Raw genomic sequence first — 26,226 nt, forward strand, 5'->3', positions numbered from 1 at the left:
CTCTTTCTCCTTACTTGACATACAGTAGTTAAAATTCTTCGCTGGGAGAATCACAAATAATTTGTGGCGGCATAATCATCTATTAACATATTTTCATTCATCCTTTGTAGTTTGTTCGCCCAGAACGCCGTGATACATGTTAACAAATCATTCCATAACCTTTGTTTTTAACAAAACTCGAACGCTAGAGAATGGTTAATCCTAAGAATACCATTATACTCATAGCCTAAGTAGGTTCCCTTCATACACACATCTTGTTTTCATGTGTACATATATATAATGTTTGATGAAAAAGACATCTACCTACCTCTCAAGATGTTGTTACTACTTTAGAATCACTATACTAGTCCGCTTCTGCTTTCACAAACTATTTTGTGATATCTCATACGCATTGATATGTGAGTGAGACCTGTTGTAATACTTCTTTTTCAGCGCATGTCATCTGCGACCTGTGAGCTACGAACTGCCCAGAAAGATGCTGGCTTCAACTTCTTGCTTGTTGCTGTGAAAAGCCAACCCAGCTGGGTTTCACACGTTGCACAATTTGCAATCGTCCATGCATACCTGTTGCCAATTCAAGAGACGTACAATATGGTAAACAGACTTGGAATATCAACGATTTGGGAGACGCTCTAGAGTCTAAACAAATCATCCTACGCCTACAACAAATTGCACCAGATGTTTAAATTAGCTTGTATTGAATAGAACCAAAGCTAGCTTTTAGATTCATATAACTTATCTTTTTAATAGGTATTGAGGTACCAAACAAGGGATAAGTATAGTGAAGGAGGTAGGTATGGTTATGATATAAAATGATAAAAACATTTATGAAAAGCTTCTTACCCAGGAAACCAGCTGTCTTCTTTAACAGATCTACCACTTATCGCTATGTCATTCGCTTTGTAAAATGTCATTATCTCATGCACATAGCCATGTGGGTTTACGTAGGCACCTAGAGGACCATCACTAGACATAACCAACATGTCACTTCTTCTTGCTACGACACTCTGCATCAAATATGTAAAAGGTATTAATTAGTAAACAAAAATGCACAACGGAGAGAGGAAGCAGAAATGATGATGACACCATCCATATTTTACCTGACAGTGTTTACATCGAACACGATCAAAACTCTCGAGCAACTCTATTTCTCTCTGCAGTCTGTAAGAGACTCCGTCAATCTCCAAGAGCTCTTGTCTAATTGACTCAGAGACAGGAATTTTACTAGCAATGGAAAAGGATAAAATGTCTGGCTTATTCACTATTGCCTCCATGTTTGGAACCCCAACTATCTGCTTCCACAGATCTGCATAACATTAGAAAGACTCTTAATACCTGAGCTACAACGATAAAAAAAAACAACAAATAAGGAACTAACCAGCTGCTCGTTGAGCAAGATGATATGCGTCGTACATCCGGTACACCCAGAACGGCCAAAATGCTCTTGGGACCATACGGAATCGGTTGAGATCAGTATTTTTCCGGAAACTCGTCAGCCTGTTTAGCTTTTGACATTTCCCTGTAGAAACAGGAGCTTTGCCATCATCAGACTGCCCATCTTCCCTAGAGATGAATGGATTAGACCCACTAGATTGGATATTAGATGTACTGACTACTTCGTCATCATCATCACTACTTGTCCGGTCATCCATTATTGAGTCAACTGCTGAATAGTGAAGTCTTTTTTCTGACGGAGAAAGAGCGCTTTCAAAACTTCCTTCAGAGTTTCCTACTGACATTTCGTCCGTATCTCTAAAAGATGCAGACAAAGCCATTGTACTCGAGTGACTGGGAGCTCTCAAGTTGCTTATTGGTACCAGCTTCCCAAAAGCATCCCTGGGAGTCCTCAAGGGTACATCTTCCTCAACAATATGAACCTCTCCGCAAGGCTGCACATAAAGAATTACCCATTAAAAAAAAGCTTCTTTTACAATGTATTCCCCAATTTGACAAGTAACTAGATGGTGTGGCTATACGAGAGAATGTCCTTACGAATCCTTCAACATCAGTCCAGCGACGGTTTAAAAGAAACCGCTGCTGTCCACGAGTAATAACATTGAATGAGCCATCACTAAGTCGACGGTATTGTCGTATCTGTAATTACCACCGATAATTTGTAAGTTTCATAGCAGAAGAAGAAGAAGATTGAAACTACTGCCAAAGATAAGATATAAAACAACCGCTATACCCTATAATAAGAACCCCAGAGACATTGCACAAAGAATTTATAAGTTAATAGTTTTAGGTAAGAGAACAACAAGGATTCCAATTGTAAAATATATTTTAGTTGAAACCAAAATGTAATTTATAAGTCATAAATGTTATGTAAACAGAAACCTGAAAGGCATTGCTTCATCTAAACAGTCATTTGGAAGAAAAGAGGAAATAGAAAAAGAAAGTTTTACCTCAGCGGTTGTGCCAAGAGTGGCATACTTGAACTGATTACCTTCTCTGTAAACACGAATCTGAAATTAAAACGATTAGACATGTAAATTATTATTATTTAGTTTTTTTTTACAGAGCAAAAAAGATTAAAGTCAACGTACCACACCAATGGTACATGGAGCGTTAGGTTGGTTAAAAGCTCTCTCAATAGCAGCCAAGAAAGTGGACTGGACAATTCTAAGGGGAAGCGTGGACTCCGGAAACAGAACCACTCCTAGCAAAAGAAGCAGTGTCGTCAATGTCTTACAAAAACACACTAGGAGAGGACAGACAAAGAGAAGAAGACCTTCAAGATAGAAAAGAGGAATCTTCAAAACTGTGCCTCCTTCCACAAAAGCAGTTCTGTTTGGAGTGTCCTCAACCTCTGATAAAACAATACGTAATTAAACTCCAAAATGTGATCAAAAGAAAACGCCAAGACGAGAGAGAATCAAATCATACCGCCAAGATAGGTATGTAAAGAAGCCACGTCTGGGTTGAAAACATGTTCATCATCAGCACCAACATTATTACTGCCCAAAACAATATTAGCCATTTTGGAGAATCACGTAACAGGTGACGGCGATAAAGAGAGATTTGAACTCACGAGAGGAGACGACGAGTGTGGTGGGAGATTCCGAGACCATCATCATCGTCGTCGTCGTCCTCGGAATCTCGAAATTCATCGACTTCCTCAACCTGCAACTCCTCGAAATCGAGCTCACGAATCTGCTCCATCTGAAGCCTCTCTCTCTCTAGAATCCTCTCCTCCTCCATCTCTCTCTCTCCTTGCCGTTTGTCTTCTTTCGTCCTGATAACTTTGGTTAAGTGATCTTTGTTTATTACCCGGTCCACCTATCTCGGTTTCGGTTAAGTTACAAACCCGATTTTTTACTGGACGGTTAAAACTTAAAACGGACTGAGCAAGTAAAAAGGACTTTATCTTCCATTGGGTTATCATCAATATTCAACCAATTACTAGGTGGTAACTATGACTTTTATAAAAACAAACTACTAATCAGATTATTCGAGGTCTATGATTATTGATCTATTTATGTATATATTACATTTATATAAGATATTTTAATTTTGTGTTTAGTTATAAATTTATTGTGATGAATTATAAATAAGGTATATACAAAACAAAAGAAATTAGACAAATATGTTGTTGGTACTAACATAATTGGTTAATTTAACAGATTTGGACTAATTTAGATCAATTTTAATCGATTTAGAACATTTTAAACCGATTTGAATAGTATAAATTAATCTTTAAGAAAGTTGTCCGTCTGAAAAAAAACATTAATTGGTTCTATTCTCCAAGACTTGAAGGAAAGGTTCTCGTTTTCAACTGTTATGCTTATTCGCTACAGGAGGTCTCTCGGGTACTAGTTATCACCGCTGTTGTGGTAACGTTCGTCCTTTGATCCAGTTTAAGTGGTCCTGCGTTGGTGTTCTTTCACCTTTTATATTTTGCTAGCTAGTCTAATGTTGATGTTGTAGTTTGTTGCGATGTCTTTGTATGTCTTTCTGTGATAGGGCTTTGTCTTTGAGAACACGTGATTTCCGTCGGTTTAGTGTAAATACCCTTGTATCCGATCCTTGTATTTTACAATGTTCTAAAAGAACACGACTATAATCGTTTTAGTGAAAAAGTAAAAGTCCACAAACTCTTCTCACCTAACTTAATATATTCATCTTTGGCGGAAAAAGGTTAAAAGAAAAGTGGTAAAATTGTGTAATTTTCTTGGTTCTTTTTGACAGATGAGCGTATGAAATCGACACCTCTGACGTAAAAACAAATATTAAAAGAGACGAGAAGAAATGGACAAAAATGGCATAGAGAAGAGTGAGAAGAGAGCCAAGTATTTCGAAAAGCTCACTATTTCTCATTCATCAAGAACTTGAGTGAGAGAGAGAGAAAAGAGCTCTTCACCTCTAGAACTCAGATTCTCTCACTCGCCTTAGGATCCTTCCTGCTCCTGAGTCCTGACTCGTCTCAAGATCCGAATCCAGGATCTTCTCTGGTCCGTCTATTTTAATTTCCCTATCTTCTTCTCCAAAATATATTTCTTAATAAGTCTCTTTGTTCTAGCTGCTGTTTCTTAGTTTTGTTTCTTTTTAATTTTCTTCCCCTAAAAGTATCAATATAGATTGAAAGATTAGAAGATCCATGTGAGAAAACCATCTCCAAATTTAATTTCAATTTATCAGAAGCTAAATTGTAGTTTCTTATGTATTTGCTTGGAATCAAAATTCTTTTTTTCTTTGTCTATATATAATGTTTTCTTTTTCTTTTCGAAAAAGTCTATATATATGTTTGCATGGCTTTTTTCTTCGATTTTCTTTTTGCTTAATAATCCTATAATCGACTTCACAATTTTGTTTGATATATATATATATATATATATATTATAGGCTTACAAAATAAATAATTATCATATTGTTTTGACCGTTGCAAATATTTCTCCGCTGATTTGAAGCTTCAATTCCTCATAGAAAATTATTTAAAAGAATATTTTGGCATATTGTTGTAAATTATCGGTCTTTTAAAAAATAAATACAAATTATCATATTGTTGTAAAGAATATTTTGGCATATTCCTGAAAATTGTTGTAGATTATTTCAGCCTTTTAATTAGACTTATCAAATGCTAATTTATCGGTATAACGTGTTATGAACACAAAACGTTTATATTAGGTCTCTAATAAGTTTTTGCTTTAAGAAACATATTAAAGAAGCATTAACCGTAAATGCAGAAAACAAGAGCAACGTTTCGTCACAAAGATCAAACAATGTCTCAGTCTGTAGATCGGCAAACTGATCTGGTCGGACACAACAACAACAACAACAAAGTGATCACTAACCCACTGGCTATGAGTCTCTTGATTGGTCTGAAGAAAGACAAGTGCATCTCAGATTCTGATTTTGTCAGAAGCCCTAAATCTCCTCTGGAGTTTAAGATGTTGTCTACAATGGCTGCTGACCCACTCTTCCTCAGATCTCCTAGATCATCACTCGCTGCTCATCTTAACAGCCCTGCTAAAGTCGGGTTAAGCATTGTGGATTCTCTCGGTGATGATCGGATTCTGTCACCAGATGTCGTGTTTGGACCAGCCTTGAGGATCAAGTCCTCTGATATTAAGGACAAACATCCCAAGTCCTTGAAGATCGAAAAGGAAAGATCTGGTGTTATCTTCGAAATCGGCTCGTTTTCTGCGGATGATTGTCCGACAAAGACCCGAGTTCTGTCTCAATCCAAGTTTCCAAGGATTGGTTCAGACAATGCATTCTCATCTGAGGATGAGATGGAGATGTCAGAGGACTACACTTGCATCATTACACATGGTCCTAACCCGAAAACCACTCATATTTACGGTGACCAAGTTTTAGAGTGTCACAATGATAACAAAGAGAAGAGTATTGAGACAGAGTTGGATTCCATGTTTCCTTTGGATAACTTCCTCAGCGTATGTAACTTCTGCAACAAGAAACTTGTACTTGGGAAAGACATATATATGTACAGGTGCGTGTTCCGTTTCCAAATACTCTTTAATTCGCACACAAATGAGACAAAAGTTAGATAGTGTGTAATGGAATTTAGATGCACTAAATGATGTGTTGTGTGGTGGTGGTGAGTTGCAGAGGAGAGAAAGCGTTTTGCAGCGCAGAGTGTCGTTCAGAGGAGATGACAATAGATGAGGAGGACGTGGAAGATTCTTGCGTAGTTATGCACGGATCTTTAAAGAAGCTTCTCTTCTGAACAAGAAGCGGCTAATAAGACGATGGTCATGGGACGAGCTTTTATAGACCCGATCATCGTGTAATAACAACCTAAAAAGACTTATTATATAATGTATTGGATAGTAGGTAACGTTTTGGCACTACTAATCTGGTTCATCCGTCTACAAAGAGCTGTGTTTATGCGCATCTATTATCAGCTGCAGCAGCCACGGATGGATTAGGCGTTGTTTTCTTTGTATATTCTGTAATGGGTTTTCACTTTCTTCTTGGGTTTCGATACCTAAGTTGAAGACTTATCGTAACTGAATAAGCCTCGTAAAGAGAGGGATTGCATAACTACTCCATTTTCTTCATAGTTCGATTAATTAAGAGAATCAATTTAAAGATAAAAAAGTTATGTTTGTTCGTTAAATAAATACCGTATTCATAAAGCCAAGTTTTGAAACATAGCATATCGTGTGTATTGTAAACAAGTATGTCGACACAAAAACTATCTAGATGAAAGGGAATCATATAGTGAGAAATGAAGTGTTCCCAAACTCAACGGTCCAAAAACATCGACATCTATTGACCTCTCGTCTCATAAGATAGTGGGTTTACCAATATTCTTGCTTATGCTAATTTTGTGCTTTCCTCCAATTATCTTATCAATCGATCCAATTATGGTACAACATGAATCGGTAACGAAAAAAGGTTACATTAATCTTCCAAGTTGAATAGTAAATGCCTCCAAGTTGAAGGGACATGTTCTTAAATAATCTCTTAATATAATGGACCCTCCTATAAATTACTACTAGTATGACTCTTGAAAACATTATAATTTATAAAACTTCTTATATTCTAAAACTATTCTAGCACCCTGAAGCGCTGAAACATATGGTAGTAAAATTAATGTTATCATTTTATTATCGTTGACATTTGAGGAGCACATGCACACGCAATGGATGTTAAGTGTTAACTGAAAGATATTAAAAAAAGAAGACGAGAAATAATATATTTCTGGCATCACATTCACAAGTCTGGAACTCGTTCGTACTGAGTATTTTAAAGACGCAACACACACCGCATCACGGAACTCAGTACTCACTCTAGTCTTGTAGACTAGTCGCTAGATTTCCATACTTTGTTTCTAGTGTGGAATGTGTTCCAGGCGCCGCTTATTTCAAAAGAATGTGTTCCAGGCGGCTAAGCATTTCTTATGGAAGGAGATGAATGTTGACCCACATGGTCTAAACTTTGAAGTTAACTTCGGAAGAGAAACGAAGCAAAACAAAGGTCCAAAAGAGAGATGAAAACATCATCAAAATAGAAAGATATGAATTGTAATCAAACTGCAACATCAGATAATTCCAAAGTAAATTAAACTCAAAATCGTTTATGTTAGAATTATGCAAAAGAGTTTCGATAATTAGAAACGAACAAATTGACTTAATATCAAAGTAATAAGTATTATATGGAAACATTACGCACAACTTTAGACTAAAAAACAAGCAAGAAGACTTTCACCACACCAAATTAAACACGAGTTTCTTATTTAAAATTTTATATTTTTGTTCTACTAAAGGTTAAAAGTCAAAATATTAAAATTATTTACCGCTATTATCTACTCAAAATTCTTATTGGATTCATATAATCCTGTTCTTGAAGCTCAATTCGTTGCTATTTACTCAAAAGCCATGAAACTCTTTTTCTTTGCATAAGACATATTCAGTTTTCTGAATTATTAAAATTTATAAGAAATTGATTTCGATAGAAGTTACAGACTTTAAGCTCATAATCTTCATTAGAACGAAAACAGTCTTTAGAAAAATTATATTTTATAGAAAAGATAGTTTGTATCTTAGACAATTTTTTTTGAACCCCCTTGCACTCCCAATAACTACCAATACTTAGGTAATTTATGAATTTCAAACACAAAATGTATTCACCATTGAAACATTAATATGTATGGCGAAAATGCATTTATCATATTTGTTTTGAAAAATTATATATTTAATTTATATGTAAATATTAATTATATTTAGTTTTAACTAGTGTTTTAATGACTAGACTGGACTGGTCCGACTGGACAGTCGTAAAATCGAACCATCAATCATTTTCTATACGGTTATAGATCGTAAATATTATTTGATTTAAGTTTCAAAATTGTTCAAAATCAGTTAAAAAATCATCAAAATTGATGATAGGGTTCAATATTACAGTTTTTTATTTGAATTAAAATCAAAATTAAAAAAATTAAAAAAATTAAGATATTTTATGTTATTTTTAATATTTTTCTAGTTTTATTCTGCAAAATATAATGTCACCAATCAAACGTTACTTTGCATTTTGTTCAATTAAAAATTTAAAACCATACTTATCCCCGTATACATTCAAACTTTAATTTCGCTACGCTTATGTTATTAAATTCGCGATTCCATTCAAACCTTTATTATTATTTTTCCAGCACTATCAAATACGCATATATCAATCGGAGCTATAGTGTTTAAAACAGACCATACGAATCTGATGCTGTCATTTTCAAGCTTTGATTTCATTTATGTAATTATATAAATACATAAATGCATAAATTTTCGGGATAGTAGTCAACGCTTAGATTTAAGATTAGCATAAAAAGAGTTCCACAATTACACAACACATATACAAAACTCAAACTGTTGCATTCCTCAACAGAAACAACAATGGAGTCTCAGTCTCAGACTCAGACTACTCCACCCGAAGCCCCAAAGCGCTCTCCCTTCACCGGAATATTCCACAAACTGAAAACCAATCTTGCTTTCCGGTCAAAGCTCGCCGAAGTAAACGGTGCAATGGGTGATCTCGGCACTTACATCCCCATCGTCCTCGCTTTAACTCTTGCCAAGGATTTGGATTTAGGCACGACGCTGATATTCACCGGAATTTACAACGCCGTGACCGGAGCGGTTTACGGCGTACCGATGCCGGTACAGCCGATGAAGTCGATCGCAGCCGTGGCGATTTCGTCAACCGCGGAGGAGTTCGGTATACCGGAGATCATGGCCGCCGGAATCTGCACCGGAGGGATCTTGTTCGTGCTGGGGATCTCCGGTCTGATGCAGTTCGTGTTCAACGTCATTCCTTTGTCGGTTGTTAGAGGGATTCAGTTGTCACAGGGCTTAGCCTTTGCAATGTCTGCGGTTAAGTATGTTAGGAAAGAACAAAATTTTTCAAAGTCCAAAAGTGTTGGTGACAGGCCGTGGTTTGGGCTTGATGGTTTGGTCTTGGCTTTGGCTTGTGTTCTCTTTATAATTCTTGTGAATGGAGATGGAGAACAAGAAGAAGAAGAGGAGGAAGAAGAGAGAAGTGGTTCAAGAAGAAGAAGATGGGTTTGGATAAGGAAGGTTGTATCTAATGTACCATCTGCTCTGTTGATTTTCTTGTTGGGTGTTGTTTTGGCTTTTATAAGGAAGCCTAGTATTGTTTATGGTATTAAGTTTGGACCGTCGAAGATTAAGTTAGTAAGAATGGACAAGGAGGCATGGAAAAACGGTTTTTTGAAAGGGGCGATTCCGCAGTTGCCTCTCTCTGTTCTGAACTCTGTTGTGGCCGTGTGTAAGCTTTCTCACGACTTATTCCCTGAGAAGAAGTTTACGGCTACATCCGTTTCGATGACTGTTGGGTTGATGAATATGGTTGGATGTTGGTTTGGGGCAATGCCTACTTGCCATGGAGCCGGTGGGTTAGCGGGGCAGTACAAGTTCGGTGGGAGGAGTGGTGGGTGTGTGGCGCTGCTGGGGTTGGCTAAATTGGTGTTAGGATTGGTTTTAGGAAGTTCATTGGTGGGTATAATGGAGAAGTTTCCGGTTGGTGTGCTTGGAGCTTTGCTGCTGTTTGCGGGTATAGAGCTTGCAATGGCTGCTAGGGATATGAACACGAAGGGAGATGCATTTGTGATGCTTGTTTGTACAGCTGTGTCTTTAGGCTCAAATGCAGCGATAGGATTTGTGGCTGGGATTGTTCTGTATGTAGTTTTGTGGATGAGGAACTACGGAAGGGTCAAGCCCACTGGCCTTCCTCTTCGAGTAGATCAACATCCTTGAAAGTCTTCGATATTCTTCTTCTTCTATGCTGTAAAATGTGATATGTTTTATAAATAAAAAGTTCAAAACTTCGTTGAACTGCATAGTGCTGCTACTCCCTGTAATATAACTACATTAGTTTGATTTCCTTTTTTTTTATAATTGCAAATTAGTTTACAAACGTTTGTGATAATAGGAAAAGAAAATTGTGAGAGTTGGTGGACCAAATAGCTCAGGACTGTTGAAGTTTTGAAAAAGATGGCCTTTTGATCATCTGCGTACAAAAGAAGCTAATTAACATTTTACAATTCTGTTTTTAATCATCTTCTCCTGCTTTCTCTCTTTTAATAAGGTTAACTGTATTTTTTACCCACGTTTTCAAAGCACATATATTTTCTTGTGGACTATTATTTTCAAAACCAATAATGATTAACATATTATGAATTAATTATTCTTAAACTAATTACTGAATAAGTATCATTTTCAATGGAAATTTAGGAATTTAACGATCGCTAATTGGTATTTTCGTAAATAAATTTACAAAAAAAATAATTATACATATTGATTGATTTTAATAGATTAAATAAATGTTACTCCAAAAACACATACAACTCTAAAAAGACAGTGAGCCAAAAAGAAATAACCACGAATAATTAGGTACCAAAAAGGTAAATAAACATATTATTCCACATAAATTCAGAGACACGAGCTTTATATCTGTCTTTCTCTCTCGCGTTATCTCGATTTAGCCCTAACCTATACGGCTGCTTCACCCAGATTTCCTCATCTTAACCAGAAAAAAAAAACCAAAAGCCTTATTCTAATCTCTTCTCAAACCTTCACTTTTTCAATTCATCGGACTCTCGATCAAAATATATTTGTTGCTCAGACTTCTTTTCTTTTTTAGATCTCTTTCCCATTTGTTTATCCGTTTAGACTTATCGGTTCTGTCCGAAGAAGCTTGTTTGTTAAATTCTGTCGTTTTATCCGAATCAAAAACAATCAAGTGGGGAGGGAAGAAGATGGCTGGAGGTGGAAACAGGAGAGAGGAAGGGTCGATTACGATCCAGAGCACCAATTTGTTTGCAGCTTTGGACACTCGCAAGAAGAAGAAGAAGACTGACAAAGCTGGCAAGAGCAAAGGGTCCTCCTCCTCATCCTCCTCTAAGACACAGAAGGAGCCTGAGCCTCAGGTTTTCTGGGCGCCTACGCCTTTGAAAGTCAAGTCTTGGGCTGATATTGATGATGACGATGAAGACGATGACTATTACGCTACCACTGCTCCTCCTCTCCCCTCGGGTTGGACCACTTCTGAGCCTAAAGACACTCCTGTTGAGGTCAGATATCAAAACCTAATATATGTTTCTTTGTTGTTGCTGTTGTCTTAATCTATTACAAATGTATCAGTTGGTGTTTGAGTGTCTATTATATATATTTAAGGGTTTGTGTCTAGATTGCATGTATGGTTTTTCATGGGGTTTTGATTGGATTCTGTGGTATTGATTGTCAGGAAAGTGAAAGTGAGGAAGATGTACTTGATGAAGGTGATGATGATGTGGATGAAGAGCACGAAACAGAGGTGCAAGTTCATCCGGAACCGGAGCCTGAGGTGAAGAAAGCACCTGAAGCTCCTGCACCTCCCAAAGAGGCTGAGAGGCAACTTTCCAAGAAAGAGAGGAAGAGGAAGGAACTTGCTGAGCTTGAGGCTTTGTTGGCAGATTTTGGAGTTGCCCCTAAGGAGGATAATGGTCAAGAAGGTATCTAATGTTTATTGCTGAGGGAAAATCAGGCTGTTTTGATGTTTCTAGCTTTTTTGTTAATATAAATATACACTGCGGTTGTTCATTCACAGAGGCTAAAGAAGAGATCAATGGAGAGGGAGAGAAGAAAGAGAATGCAGCAGGTGGGGAGTCAAAGGCATCAAAGAAGAAGAAAAAGAAGGATAAACAGAAGGAGGTTAAAGAATCTCAAGAGCAACAAGCTAACGCAGATGAAGCTGCTGGGTCTGAACCGACTGAGGAAGAATCTGCAGTTGATGTCAAAGAAAGGCTGAAAAAGATTGCATCCATGAAGAAGAAGAAATCAAGCAAAGAGATGGATGCCGGAGCCAAAACTGCCGCCCAGGAGGCAGCTGCAAGACGTGCAAAGCTGGCGGCTGCAAAGAAGAAGGAGAAGAACCACTATAACCAACAGCCTGTGCGGTAAGCTTAACCCGCCATTTTGATCTTTTGATGGACATACGAGTATGGGCATGTATTTGGCCCGTATTTTGTTCATAATGGTGTCTTCTTCTCAGCTCTGCTTTAATAAATCTTTTGAAGGTTTCTGGTTTTAGAGTTGGTACGCACATTGAATCCTTTTTTTTTTCTAGTCTTATAATGATGATGTCCAAAGACAAAAAAAAACTTGAAAATTTCGTTTCTTTCTGTAAACTTTTGTCCTTTTTAATCTCAGGTGCGATGATTTTACCTTCTCTTTTCAAATTATCTTCTTATGTATGGGCTTGATGGTTGCTTGATTACTCATGGAGATATGAATCTTAGTTGTTTTTGTTTTTCTCCAGTAAATAATATTTTTGTTAGCGAGTAATACATGAATCTTAGTTGTTTTAATGTTTTCAATAAATAAGGCAACGTTTGTGTTTTATAATTTTTTGGTTCTTTAATATTGTAGTAATTATGTACAGTTTGATAAAGAATATTGTCGGGAAAATAATAAGAGAAAAAAACTAGGATAACACTAAACCAAGTTTTTGTTCCTAAAGTAGCACTCAAGGCTCAAAGTCACAAAAATAGGTTTCATTAAAGAGGTAAATATACACTTATACCCATTGGGTTAATTAATCTAAACATCCATTGGATTAATTAATCTAAACCTTAGAGTTTAGAGTTAAGGGGTGGGGTTTTGGAATTAGGATTTAAAATTTTATAAAAAATAAATACTAAAATAAAAAATAAAAATTTTAAAAACAGTTTCAAAAAGTATTTTTAAATTATAAAAAGAAAATTTCAAAAAAAAAATAAAAAAAATTCAAAAAAAAAAAATATAAAAATTTTGAATCTGAAAACATATAATCTGAAACTATAAAAAAAATTTCTTTTTTTTCATTTTTTTATTTTTATTTTATTTATTTTTGTTTGTTTATTTAATTTTAAACTAAGGGTATTAGGAATACTAGAGATTTTGCCCAGGCTACGCCCGGGTTTATACAAATAGCATTGTATTTAATATTTATATTACAATATTATATCTATTTATAAAAATATAAATAGTAATTTAAATTAGAAATGAATAAAACTTGCAATTTATTGTTTTTATCATCTAAAATATGTATGGGATGATGAACACATGTGAAATGAATTAAAAATTGTTAAACTTTAGTTATCATCCAAAATATATATTTTTTACATATTTTGGTTAGTTTGAAAATATATTATTAATCTTAACATCACATTTTTTATACTTATTATTCAAATCATGTTTAATATTTTATTTCTGTATTATTTAATTTTTATAATATACTTTATTACTATATAATTTATTTTTACATTGTTTTCTATGTAAATAGGCAATAATTATTGTTATAGGCCAATGTAAAAAAACTTTTCTTATTTTAAAACAGAGTTTATTCGGATCTAAATTTACGTCTTCAATCACCAATGACAAATATTATGTTTTCTTCTTTTGTTACTTTGAATACATTATCCTTATTAATTTATTATATATCGAGCGATATTATATTATATTTAGGAAATTCTTAATAAAAACATGTTTCCTTCTTATATATTTGGAGATGATATTAAGATGGAGATGATACTAAGATTTTTTTTTGTTGGTCGATTCGAAGCAAAAAGCGGAGGTAAAAAGTTATGGTTGAACAAAATAAAATATAATTATACAAAACTAATCTTGGTCATCAAAAAAATTACACAAACTAATATGTACAGTCTCAAAATAAGTATACATGCATTTTGTCTCTAATATCTTACACACCAATCATAATTCATCAATCATAATTCATAGCATATTATGATGGTTCATATATTTCAGTTTACATCAGTTATAATACAAAATAGTCTATAAATGTTTTACAAAGCTAGTAATTATTATGAATTCCAATGATGCCAACAACTCAAGTCATTATCAAACTGAATGCAAATATCTAACAAAAGCAAAATTTTAAACAAAGAAAAAACAAAGTCTTCACTCAAACATGAAATAAAGAATACGACCACTCAGCATGCATGAAGTGAGTGGAGTAGTCCCTAATGAACCAAAGTCTGATATTTGAAACGAAAGAAAGCATAGTCTTTAGGTAAACGTAAAAACAGAAATTAAACGCAGCAATAACAATCACTGCATGAGAGAATAGTCTGAAGCTGATTTAGCCACTCTTGGGGCGCTTGGCTTCTCCTGACTCAAGACGCTCAGATGCTTTCCTAACCATATCACCCGCAGCATCTTCGAAGCCTTTTGAAGGATTAGCCTTTTCTTCCAAGTGTTCTATGGGCTGTGGAGCTTCTGGCGGGAGTATCTTGGTGACAGTCAGGGTTTGAGTCTTGCCTGTCAAGTTATGGTCAGAAACCTTCACAATGAATCTGCGCTTCTGCCCTATTGCATCAAGTAGAGCTTGCGGCACCGGCACACAATGGTCAGCATCCACACCAGCATTGGACTAACGTTAAAAAAAATCAAAATCAAATAGGTATTACTTCAAATATCACGCTATGAATAGTCAGGTATGAAATTACCTCAAAGTAACTGGCAACTAATTCTGACGCATGCTTCCCGGTCAACTCTTTGCCAGCATCACCAAGTACAACAAAAACTGCTTGCTCACTCTCATCATAAACAGAGATCTTTGTGAGGTACCTGCAATGAAAGAAGATTAACTATTAGTACTGACAAAACGAAAAAGAAAATTTGTATACAACACTTACTGAGGAACGCCTGTAACTTCCCTTTTCCCACATTTCTTGCTGTTACAAATCAGAGAGGTAGGCCCTTTTACTGCCTTACTATTACATCCTCCGCAAGAAACGTAATACCAGGCAGAACCCTGGACAACATCATCGATAGTTGCTGTGCATTCAAACCAAGCAACCTTCATGGTATAAAAAAAACAATCTTCATCAATAATCAGGAGCATGGAAATGAATGTTTAAAAAAAAAACAGAACAACTCTTATATACCTTAGAACCTTCCTGCTTGATGTAAGAGAATATCTCCCCTAGAGTCACTGTCTCAGGCTTGGTAACGACCTCAGCAGCAACCCTATTAGCAATGTCCGAGTTAGAGCTCAACCTGAGGAAAAAAGGAAGCCAAAATTATGTTAGAAATGAAATCGTGTAAAATGACAAAGCAAAATTTGCATGAAAATAACCGAGCTCTCAAATGAATACCATTCAAGATAATCTTTGCTAGGCTGGACATCAGCATCCATGAACACTCGAGATGATGACATTGTAGTGAGAGCGAGTGTTCCTGTTAAAAAGTATGAATAAAGATGACTATCCATAATATAATCTCTGTCTCAGCTAATAAAAATAAAAAAGACCTAATACAGTTAAATTTGTGATACGACAGCTAAGTTATGGATATGAACATGATGTTTTATAAGTGATATTCTAACCTCCAAGGTGTTTGGGGTTCACAGTGGTGACTAACAGAACGCTTGGGGTGCCTCCATAAGATTTGAATTTCTGGCAGAAGTCGGATGCAGCCTTGTCCCATATGTAGAGCTTCATCACTGGTCCACTACATAAAATGAAACAATCCCGTATATATTAAGGACAACTCACAATGAAAACGTCTAACAAATGGACAAACTTACTCATGTGTCTGAACATGAACACATATATGCCGCTTCTCTGAGATGTCAACCTCGTCAAGAACAATATGGTCAGAGATAGTCTGCCCATTCACCAGCTTCATATGGCCAACATAATCTGTTATAAAATCAAAGAAATCCGCATACATCAAACTTCTAAATCAAACGTAACTATAAAGTGCTCATCAGTTGTTCAAATATTTCAATTACTCTAAGTAACGAACAAAACTCAACGGACTAATACTCGTTTGAGGTGATCAAATATATCTAAAGATTTAAGCAAAAAAACATCAGTAATCCAATAGACTTACCATAAAGGTCACCCTTAGAGTCGCAGTTGGCCCTAAACTCCTCATAGCCGTGGAACCTGAACCTATCCTCTGGAAATGGGACCGGAGGGTTATCAAGAACCGCTAAATCAGAATTCCAGGTGAATGAGACGGTGGCGATATGATCAGCAACTCGATATTGAACTTTGCTTCTGGACCCGAAGAAGTTTTTCAGCTTATACACGACCCCATCTGTCAGATCAAAGGTCCCGACCCGTCCGGCTGGAACAAAACCTTGAATAGCAGTCCCCTGTAGATAATATCAAAGCATCGATTAATATAGATACCATCTCAATCGAGCAATACTAAACCTATAGAAAAAATAAAAAAAATTTGAGACTGACCTCTTCATCGATAAGAAGCATTTCTTGTCCGATGAGTGTTTTCGTGAGTGGATTTCGAGCCTCCCAGAAGTGAATCAGACGAAACCTCAATTCCGCTTCGCGTGGGCCGAATGAGACATCTCGGAATAACATGACTTGGTCTGCATGCACGGAGGAGAGATCGGTAGCAACGTTTGGTTTCACCGGAACAGGAGATGAAACATCAGTCGTCGCAATCGCGGAGGAAGCGATGGACTTCCCATTTGGTTTCACAGTAGCAGAGGAGGCGACGATCTTCTTGCCGGTCTTGCGGTCACTGGAGTCGGAGGAGTTACCAGTGGGTTCCATCGGTTGAGTGTCTTGAGTTTTTTTTTTCTGAGAGAATAATTTCAATGGAGACATAAGTTAAGAAAATAGATATATAAATAGAAAAATTGAAAGGAAGGTGAAAAGAAGCCATTGAAAGAGTTGAAACAAAGTCTTGATTAGATCAATTAGTGATGAAGTAATTGTCTAAACGGATTTGCAGAGCAGGGGAAAGGAAGAGGTGGAAGTCGAAAGGTAGGGGAAGAAGGATTTGGGTTACGCCGTCTCTGCGTCTCCGTAACAACACAACACAGGTGGGCCAAAATAAACAAAAGCCCGAACTTAGTGGGTTGCAAAATACACCCGAAGCCCAACTTGAACCAAGTCGTTGCTGACATGGCTGAACGCTAATTTCTTACTGGATGAATTTCTAGTCCTACGTGGACCATCTCAGAAGGCTTAGTATTTGCCTTTTAGTATAGTTAGATTTTACCCTTTAATTAATGTCATTTTTGTTATTTTCTTCTTCTAATGCTATTTTTGAGACATAAACTTTAAAATGTGCTATTATTGATAATTGTCTAAATAATAACTAACAGTAGAAAAGAATGGTGTGAAGTGTGAACGGCTGAGCCCAAAAGTATTGGAAAAAATTGGTTCATACACAGACAAATAAAAGCAAAGTCGTGAATATCTTTGCTACCTCTAAATAAAAAATACGATGTATAACAAAAATACACGGACACGTATCATCACGCGTTGTGAAAATATAGATTTTGATAATGAAAGCCAATTAGCATGTGTCATCACATGCTCCCACGTCAACAAGTTTATTGTCGGTCCATTTAATTAATTAAAAGATAAACCATCGTTGTCAAGAAAGAAAGAAAAAAATCAACACAAAAAAGTTCCTAATAGCGAAATATTCGAATATTTATTTCCAAAACAACTACCACCAGACTGATTCTTTTTAATTTTCTTTAAATAAACGGTCAAAAGAAAAAGGGAAATAAACACAAAAAAAAAGAAGACAAAGTTAATACGCAGTCGTATTGTGTGTTCATTCTTAAATAACAGTTGGCTCGTATATCTCGCCTCCGCCGCCGGCGAACAGTTTTCTCTCTCTACTCTCTCTCTCTCTCAAATTCGTGTTCTAATTTCCGCCACGAAACCCTAGTTTTCTAGAACCCTAGATTTCCCGTGATTGTGCAACAGTATTGATTACGAATCTGTTATCTCACCTGCATTCTCCTTTTAGTCAGATTCGATTATAAGAGAAAGCTTAGCTAATTCGATTGCAATGACGCTCTACAATGGAAGATACTAAAGGAATCTCTGATCCGGAGAATGGGAGTTCGATTTACGGCGGAAAACCGCCGAATCCTCTCTCCTTCTCTTCTTCCTCCTCCTCTTCCGCCGCCGCCTTATACCGGCAGACCTTTGACGGCGACCGCGACCGCTTTTTGGCTCCCCCCAGGTCGCTGGTTCGACACCCATCTCTCGTAAGATTCCTTTCTTCCCTTAGATGTTCTTAAATGCGACATTAAAAATGTTTCATTAGTTTGTTCTGTTATTAATGTAAATTGTTAAAGTAAAAGGCTTTGTTTTTTTTTTCTTTTGACTGATAAATTGTTGGTAGGTGAAGACAAAGGTGTCAGCTTTATCTGTTGAGAACGAGTTTGTTTTAGACAAGGTTGAGTTTGTTCCCGTTATGCGTTCCGGAGCTTGGTCTGATATTGGCTCCAGGTCCAGCATGGAAGATGCTTATCTATGCCTCGATAATCTCATGGATAGTTACGGTCTCAAGGACTCTGAGGATGGACCGACCGCATTTTACGGGGTATTCGATGGACACGGTGGGAAGCACGCTGCTGAGTTCGCGTGTCAACGTATACCGAGGTACATCGTTGAGGATCAAGAGTTTCCTAGTGACATCAATAAGGTGGTTTCTTCAGCGTTTCTTCGAGCAGACGCTGCCTTCTCAGAGGCTTGTGCGTTGGATGGGAGTCTCTCTTCAGGAACTACTGCTTTGGCTGCTATTCTTACTGGAAGGTTTGTTTGTTTGTTTGTTCATTTAACTCTCTTTATCTTTTTGCTGACGTGTATAACTGATTTATTTCCCAACTGTGTTACAGGTCGTTGGTTGTGGCAAACGCTGGAGATTGTAGAGCAGTCTTGTCTCGTCAGGGGAAAGCCATTGAGATGTCAAAGGACCACAAACCCATGAGCTGCAAAGAGAGGAGACGCATCGAAGCCTCGGGTGGATACATATACGATGGGTATCTGAACGGGCAACTCAATGTGGCTCGTGCCATCGGGGATTTTCATATGGAAGGGATGAAGAGAAAGAAAGACGGTTCTAACGGTGGACCTCTCATTGCGGATCCTGAGCTCATGACAACTAAACTAACAGAAGAGGACGAGTTCCTTATAATGGGCTGCGATGGGGTTTGGGATGTGTTCATGAGCCAGAACGCTGTTGATTTCGCTAGGAGGAGGCTGCAAGAGCACAATGACCCGGTTATGTGTAGTAAAGAGTTGGTTGAAGAAGCTTTGAAGAGGAAGAGTGGGGATAATGTGACGGCGGTGGTTGTGTGCCTTCAGCCGCAGCCGCCACCGAACTTGGTTGCACCGAGGTTGAGGGTTCAACGGAGCTTCTCAGCGGAGGGTTTAAAAGATTTGCAGAGCTACTTGGATGACTTTGGGTGCTAATTGGGGGGCGGGGGACATGAGGAGGATGGTGACGAATGATTTTTAATTCTCTCTGTTTTGTTTTTGCTTTTGGTTATAAATTTTATAGTTTTGGGTTTGTGGCGGTTTTGTTCTATTGAATTGTTACAATTTGAGTAAGTTATAACATAAGGCGGCATACAATAATATCTTTGATTGGTGGGATTTGTTTTCTTCATAATTTCTATGTTTTTTTCGTCATCAGTCAACTATCTTTCATTTATTTTGTAATTCCCACGATTTGGCATTTATCTTTCATTTATTTTGTAATTCTCACGATTTGGCATTTCACATAGAATCTAATTGGCATTTTTGATTGATAACTATCATTCATTATGGATGCAAATGGTTATGATCACAGTTATGATGGGTGGAATAGTATACTTCTATTTCTTTATTGTTTTAAATTTTGTTAGAAATATCAGTTTTCTCATCCGAATTAGTGGACGTGTTTTCAGTTACTTTTCACTTTATCCAGTAATAATACATATAGTGCGTATAGATTTTATAACGTCTATAGATTTTTTGACTTGTGGTAGTATATACTCGGCAATCAGTTTTTATTACATTATGAAACATAGTTAGTAGGCAACAATTAAATATATACAGAGCAACAAAATTCAAAAAAAATTGTGTCAATCCCCAAAAAAATAAAGAGACTGGTTGGGGCTTACGTTATGCACTCATATTTCCATCGTATCATTACTATAAATCTCACTCAGCTTGACAAAATCAGTCTTTTTGGTTAAAAAACTAGGTGCATGTGCATCAATCAAGGATCTCTCATTCTCTTGCAAGAATGAGACAATCACCATCTCTTACAAGAGTGATGTCGTCAATTTCAGCTCCTTCCCTCGTAAGTACTTTGGTTGGGAGGAAACCCATCTTTTCTTCACCAACTTTCAATAGTTCTTCCATTGAATTCGGTAATATTACCACTTTGCCACCAAGTTCACCGTTTTCAGACGACCTAATCGTGACTCTAGAAGGATAAAATGCACCTCCTCCTACTGAGCTTCTTGTAGTTTCTCCTCCATCATCACCTGTACAAACACACAGTTTTGACTTTCCTCAAAAAAAAAGAAAACCGAACAATGTAATAATCTTTGTGAATATAGGAACACCTAAGAGAAGGTCAACCTTCACGGTTTAATTTTTGATTTAAGGCTTAGGATTTTGAGTTTTCGTTTTAGACTATTCTTAAGAACCAATATTGTTACTTGAGGATAAAGCAACCAGTGGTAGAGACAAAATAGAGAGGTTTAGGTGGTTTTTACCAGTGTTTGCAGCCGACATGAATCCAAAGAGAGAGTTTCTGAAGTTACTGAGTTTCCGTCTCTGAGAAACCACAAGCTGGCCTCCCTCTTGGACAAGAGGTACTTCTCCTGAATGTGGCAGTGTAGGCTCACTGCTATGCTTCATCAGTGGCTTTCCCGTGACAGGAAACTCCGGTGTTCCAGGGATACGTTCCGGCTTCTTCTCCACCGGCCTGTGATTATGAAACAATGTTTTGATGTCTTCGTGTCCTTGATGCTCGGCAAGACCTCGTGGTGTCCAGCCGTAAGAATCCGGCATGTCCAAATCAGCACCTTTGTCTAACAAGAACTTCACAATCTCCACGTGTCCTTCTGAGACTGCTCTGTGCAAGGCTGTGGTTCCGGTTCCGTCGGGGAGTGTGATGTCGCCGCCGTATTTGATGATGTCTTTGAGTGCTTCCAAGCTGTGTTTTTCCACGGCTAAGCACGAGTAATAGCTCACTGAGTCTAAGCTTAGCTTTGCCCCGTTTTCCGCAAGGAGCTTTGCAATCTCACCATGCCCCCCTATGATTGCTTCCCACAAGGGCACATTGCCTTCTGAATCTGCAAATATGTAGGAGCCACCACCAATAAATTAAATACATAACAAATTTTGTTCCTATCTAATTTACCCTAGTGAGACATATTCGACTACTTTGAACATTTTCAACGACACTCTATTTTTTCCTCTATAATTTACTTTAAAATAAAGTAACTTTAGCTCCAATGATATTACTCTATAATACAATTACTCTAATATAAAGTGAAATATATAGGATAAAATAAAGTGTCATCGAAGATGGTCTTACCTTTAATGTTAGGATCTGCTCCATGTTCCAGAAGTAAAACGACACAGTAATGGCTTCCTCTTGATGCTGCTATATGCTGAGATGTACAGAGAGAGACATAGAGAGTAAGAAATTTTGGTTGAGGCACTAAAAGGAGGATGTGATGGTATAGAAATAGAGGATTTTTTTCTGCTTTACCAGTGCAGTTCGCCCATTCTTGTCCATTTCATTAGAGTTTGAGCCTCGTCTTAGTAACTGATGCAGCAACAAATCGTCTCCTCTGGCTGCAGCAAAACACAAGCTGAGAGGTAAATCCATTTTCCCCTGAGCCAACATGTGTTCTGTATCAGCCAAAATGCCTTTCATCACTGGATCTTCCGAGTCTTTTAAATGCTGCATCAACAATATTAAGGCACATGGAGCAAAAAAAAAAAGATGATTTAAGAACAAGAAGAAGATGATGATTATTCGCACCTGAAGAAGATTATTCATGATAATTGCTCCATCTCCTACGTTTGCCTGAACAAGATTTAAGAGTGTCGTACGGTTCAGGCGAAGCAACTGAGTCAATCGCTTGGTACGAACAGTAAACAGCTGCGGTCTGTAACAAAGCACCCCAACTTCGCCAAAAACATTCCCTCCTTGTGCTTCACTAACTACCTGTAAAGAACTCACAACAACCATTGCCAAAATATGTTTCAGTATTCCATTTGCAACAATGTCAAATCAGATCTTAGAAATACATAAGTGGCGTAATGTCTCTATTACAACTTGCCTGCTCTACTCCATTTACACGTGCAATTATTTCCTGCGCATTAGAAGAATGTGTAAGGAATAGTACAAGAAGTGGATGCATATATAAATATTTCAAAAACAAGAAAGTATGCTACAAATGATATATGATAGAAATACTTACAACAGCACCTGTCACCAATATGTAAAAGTCTGTTGGTGCTTCGTTCTGCAAAATCACATCTTCTTTCGGAGGAAAATACTCTGCTTTCATTTCCGTGACCTACAAGATAACACTCAACCTTTTTAACCTATGAGTAACAATTAATAGATAACTCAATTCCTTTGCTAAAAAAAAAAATAACTCAGTTCCTGCGAGATATGAAACACTTACCAACTGGAAAAGAAGATCGTTGGATATTCCATGGAACAAATAAATGTTGTCAACAACTTCATAAAACAGATAATGAGATATGCTGGAGCGTATAGCTTTGGGAAGTGAATCGATGATCTCTTGCTGCTGTAAGCCTTCTGAATCGGTTCTGTACCTCAAACACAAATGAGCTACCATCTGATCTTGCAACCGCACTGGTAGATTGTTCCTCTGACCAAACCCCGAGGCTGCTTGGATGGTATCTCTCTAGAATAATTAATGCAAATACAACAAGACTCATGATGAGAAGTCCACAGAGACCAGTAAGTGCATAGACTATCTTTTATTTATTTATTGTACTTACAAATTTTCTGGTGCGACTGGTGACGTGAACGACCAAGTTGGTCATGTTACCAATAATATAAGCTGACAATCCAAGGTTAAATACCATGTAGAAAAGAATGAAAGTCATCTCTTTCGAATTAACACCGTGTATATCACCATAACCCGTTGTTGAGAAAGTAGTAATGGACCAGTACATGGCCGTGTTATACTGCACAGCTAGAGGAGACTGTTTCCAGTTCTCATCGGTTAACGCCATGAACGTCTTGGAAGGGTCTGGATAATGCGAAGCAATGGAATAGAGGAAGCAAGCACCACAGTGAATCACAAAAAGAGTACAGAGGAGAAGCTTCGTGGATCGAACCCAGAAGTAGCTGTATCTCCTATCTTTCTCTAGCCTGGCGAAACAGTTACTGACTCTCCGGAGACGCCACAGGCGCAGCATGCTGAAAATGCCATACCCTTGAATACTCGAGTGAAGCAAGCTCCCGAAGCTTTCGTATGGGAACGTGGATATCACATCGAAAGCAAACCAAGTGGAGACATATCTCCAAGCGATTCTCTTTGGATCGTCGATGAGGAGGTACGTTACCTTGTCTAGAAAGGCAACGAAGAATGTCAGGACTATATCGATAGCAAAGAATCCGTTCACGATGTTGTCGAGGATACTGAGAGGTGCTCTTGGCCTTTGCAAGAAACCAAATTCAAAAGGCGACGCCCAGGCTGTGTAGAGCACCAAAAACACTAAAAACGTCTCCCATGCTCTGCACATATAAAACAATTACGTACGTATGCAATGCAGCTACGTGAGTGATAACAATAACATGCAGAAGTTTCTACCGAATATACATAATTAATAAATGCAAATTTTAGATTTTAAGTAGAGATTTATGCCAAAAGTACGTACAATAAAGATACAAAACCTAACCAATGCGTGTCTTAAGAATCACGTGTCTTAACAACGTGACAAAGATACCCATGAAGACGAATGTAAAACGAACATGCATTCATTGTTTGGTCTTGTCTCGTCTCGAGACAGATAAATAAAAACAAATAATGGAAGCATAAAAGAAGAGAAGATAGGAACCTGTAGCGAGGATCGAAAGGAGAGATGATGAAGGGACGGAGGGAAGAGCGAGCGGTGGCTCCGAGAGAAGGGAGAAGGCCTTTGCTATGGCTGTATTGGCTCATTGTCTCGTCTCTAGACAGATGGCCAGCCATGTCATCTTCCGCATCCTTCCCCGTTCCTCCTCCGCCGTCATTATCTCCCCAAAACCACACCTTCTTCTTCTTATCGGCCATTTAGTTTTTTTTTTTTTGATTTTGGGTTTGCTTTCAAGAGAGAAGAGAATCAAAAAGGTTTTTTTTTGGGATCTCCTCCTATTTTTCCGGTTTCTAATTTTACTCTTTTATATATCTTTTGTTACGTTCGTTTTCTTTCCTTTTTTTTGTATCCTTTTTCCTCCTTTTGGCCTGAGCTGGGAATTGTTATTTTACCTCCTTTTTTCTCTTTCTCTCCAAAAAATGGCAGATTCCAATCAACATAACAGATTTCAAGATTAACAAATTTCTATAATACTATTTGAAAATCCGTTTCTTATGTGTCATTGTCAAGTTAATTCTAATAGTGGTGAAGTACAAAATTATCATTAATTAATGAACTAAAAGTTATACATAATCTATTCTATTAAAACAACAGTGTGACCTATTCAGTGGCGGAGCCAGAAATTTTTTGTACCGGGGTCAAATCTTTTTTTTCCAAATACATAATTTATAACCACAAAAAAACTATAATATACTCTATGATCATTCATATTTTAAAACTTGTTTATCATAATTATTTACTACAATTTAAAATATTTTTGATAAAACAAATCAAAACAATTTTAGAAATTCATTACTAATGCGATATTGTAATACTATTTTTTGACAATTTTTACTCGCTGATATTTTTTCGCCGATTCAAAAACTGATCCATTAGTTAACTGGTAAATTTTAAAGATTAATCTACTTCTAAAAACAAAATTAGTTGTAAAAATACTCAGATCATGAATATAAACCTTAAACATTTTTATTGAATTGAATCAGTTAATCATAATCATTTCTAGTTTGGTAAAATAAAGAGGAGAGTGTATAACAAAAAAAATTAGAAAACTTATTTAAAAATTATCCAAAAATTGCTTGGATAACATGAGAGTTCTTTCTTTTTGCGTTTGTCCAAAAAAAGAAGTACAAGTCACTTTTTTTCAAATTCACTCATTAATTTCAAAAAAATATATATTAATTATGGACCTAATACAATTTGGGCTTTATTTAAATATGTAACTAACATTTAATACAAAAAACGTGTTTATTGAAATTTAAGCTAAAATTAATATAAATCAAATGTTTAACAAATAAAATAAACATATTATTTATATAATTTTAAATTATTTTTAATCTTTAATGTTTTGTGATTATTTTTGTGAAGTTATATTTTTAGTGGGGTCAAATTTTCTTTTTTTATGGGGTCAATACAGATTTTCTTAAATAAAAAAGAAATATTTTTAAAAAAAGTAGTGGGGTCAGCTGACCCCACACCTCCTTCACTACCTCCGCCCCTGGACCTATTGATAAAAGTAGAGTCCAACTATTATTTTTTTACTTTACCTCTTTCAAATAATAAATTATATATTTCTTAACTGCAATACATATTTTGTAACCACCACGTACGCAACGAAAAGGAAACGGTGGTTATATTTTCTAAACTCCTATTTTAAAGGGATAAAACCTGAGCATTGACTTATATAATATGTTAAAACCTAGCAAAAATGTATTTGAACTCGCATCAAAATATATTTAAACTGTCATTTTTGTAACAAACAAACCACCACGCAAAAATACAAAAATTACTTTCCTCTTTTTATACTCCGATTTTAAAGGGCTACTACGTATATGGAAACAAATCTGGAATTTACATATATTTTCTAT

At 36.6% G+C, this 26,226-nt stretch overlaps 7 protein-coding genes across 13 annotated transcripts; 4 read left to right on the top strand and 3 right to left on the bottom strand.

Annotated features, from left to right (window-relative positions):
• Positions 1 to 75: 75 nt before the first annotated feature.
• LOC103842170 lies at positions 76 to 18,350 on the bottom strand. Of its 4 annotated transcripts, none has more exons than XM_009118792.3 (11): positions 18,125 to 18,350; positions 3,032 to 3,212; positions 2,887 to 2,957; positions 2,732 to 2,809; positions 2,547 to 2,659; positions 2,406 to 2,465; positions 1,993 to 2,094; positions 1,379 to 1,889; positions 1,101 to 1,306; positions 844 to 1,007; positions 76 to 564 (listed from the first exon to the last, which is right to left on the bottom strand). In XM_009118792.3, exons 2-11 carry the CDS (start codon positions 3,199 to 3,201, stop codon positions 429 to 431), a joined length of 1,611 nt encoding a protein of 536 aa, XP_009117040.2. In that variant the 5' UTR covers positions 3,202 to 3,212; positions 18,125 to 18,350; the 3' UTR covers positions 76 to 428. The 4 variants fall into 4 exon arrangements, with proteins under 4 accessions (XP_009117040.2, XP_033136673.1, XP_033136674.1 ...); XM_033280782.1 differs by having other exon boundaries at positions 1,379 to 1,550; positions 1,593 to 1,889; positions 2,547 to 2,809; XM_033280783.1 differs by having other exon boundaries at positions 885 to 1,007; positions 2,547 to 2,809.
• LOC103842172 (FCS-Like Zinc finger 11) lies at positions 3,379 to 6,507 on the top strand. Of its 3 annotated transcripts, XM_033280816.1 has the most exons (4): positions 3,379 to 4,451; positions 5,184 to 5,814; positions 5,854 to 5,950; positions 6,070 to 6,507. In XM_033280816.1, exons 2-4 carry the CDS (start codon positions 5,220 to 5,222, stop codon positions 6,185 to 6,187), a joined length of 810 nt encoding a protein of 269 aa, XP_033136707.1. In that variant the 5' UTR covers positions 3,379 to 4,451; positions 5,184 to 5,219; the 3' UTR covers positions 6,188 to 6,507. The 3 variants fall into 3 exon arrangements, with proteins under 3 accessions (XP_033136707.1, XP_018509723.1, XP_009117041.1); XM_018654207.2 differs by having other exon boundaries at positions 3,397 to 4,451; positions 5,184 to 5,950; XM_009118793.1 differs by lacking the exon at positions 3,379 to 4,451 and having other exon boundaries at positions 5,178 to 5,950.
• LOC103842173 (molybdate transporter 1) lies at positions 6,806 to 10,389 on the top strand. The gene has a single exon (XM_009118794.3). It carries the CDS (start codon positions 8,850 to 8,852, stop codon positions 10,227 to 10,229), a length of 1,380 nt encoding a protein of 459 aa, XP_009117042.1. The 5' UTR covers positions 6,806 to 8,849; the 3' UTR covers positions 10,230 to 10,389.
• On the top strand, positions 10,941 to 12,684 carry LOC103842174 (aspartic and glutamic acid-rich protein). The gene is made up of 3 exons (XM_009118795.3): positions 10,941 to 11,545; positions 11,719 to 11,965; positions 12,061 to 12,684. The coding sequence occupies exons 1-3, from the start codon at positions 11,231 to 11,233 to the stop codon at positions 12,411 to 12,413; spliced, it is 915 nt and encodes a 304-aa protein (XP_009117043.1). The 5' UTR covers positions 10,941 to 11,230; the 3' UTR covers positions 12,414 to 12,684.
• On the bottom strand, positions 14,478 to 17,697 carry LOC103842360. The gene is made up of 9 exons (XM_018654439.2): positions 16,712 to 17,697; positions 16,350 to 16,617; positions 16,042 to 16,156; positions 15,841 to 15,965; positions 15,611 to 15,692; positions 15,401 to 15,512; positions 15,149 to 15,312; positions 14,960 to 15,080; positions 14,478 to 14,883 (listed from the first exon to the last, which is right to left on the bottom strand). Exons 1-9 carry the CDS (start codon positions 17,090 to 17,092, stop codon positions 14,593 to 14,595), a joined length of 1,659 nt encoding a protein of 552 aa, XP_018509955.2. The 5' UTR covers positions 17,093 to 17,697; the 3' UTR covers positions 14,478 to 14,592.
• Positions 18,250 to 19,949, top strand: LOC103842175 (probable protein phosphatase 2C 22). 2 transcript variants are annotated; one of them, XM_009118797.3, is made up of 3 exons: positions 18,250 to 18,498; positions 18,636 to 19,048; positions 19,132 to 19,949. In XM_009118797.3, the coding sequence occupies exons 1-3, from the start codon at positions 18,310 to 18,312 to the stop codon at positions 19,706 to 19,708; spliced, it is 1,179 nt and encodes a 392-aa protein (XP_009117045.1). In that variant the 5' UTR covers positions 18,250 to 18,309; the 3' UTR covers positions 19,709 to 19,949. The 2 variants fall into 2 exon arrangements, with proteins under 2 accessions (XP_009117045.1, XP_009117046.1); XM_009118798.3 differs by having other exon boundaries at positions 18,642 to 19,048.
• Positions 19,803 to 24,923, bottom strand: LOC103842361 (potassium channel AKT6). The gene is made up of 10 exons (XM_009118974.3): positions 24,344 to 24,923; positions 23,279 to 24,020; positions 22,936 to 23,181; positions 22,726 to 22,824; positions 22,585 to 22,617; positions 22,284 to 22,469; positions 22,008 to 22,202; positions 21,831 to 21,906; positions 21,004 to 21,585; positions 19,803 to 20,769 (listed from the first exon to the last, which is right to left on the bottom strand). The coding sequence occupies exons 1-10, from the start codon at positions 24,556 to 24,558 to the stop codon at positions 20,510 to 20,512; spliced, it is 2,634 nt and encodes an 877-aa protein (XP_009117222.1). The 5' UTR covers positions 24,559 to 24,923; the 3' UTR covers positions 19,803 to 20,509.
• Positions 24,924 to 26,226: the final 1,303 nt, after the last annotated feature.

This window comes from Brassica rapa, chromosome A09 (genome assembly GCF_000309985.2).
Source record: "Brassica rapa cultivar Chiifu-401-42 chromosome A09, CAAS_Brap_v3.01, whole genome shotgun sequence".
Classification (NCBI taxonomy): Eukaryota; Viridiplantae; Streptophyta; class Magnoliopsida; order Brassicales; family Brassicaceae; genus Brassica; species Brassica rapa.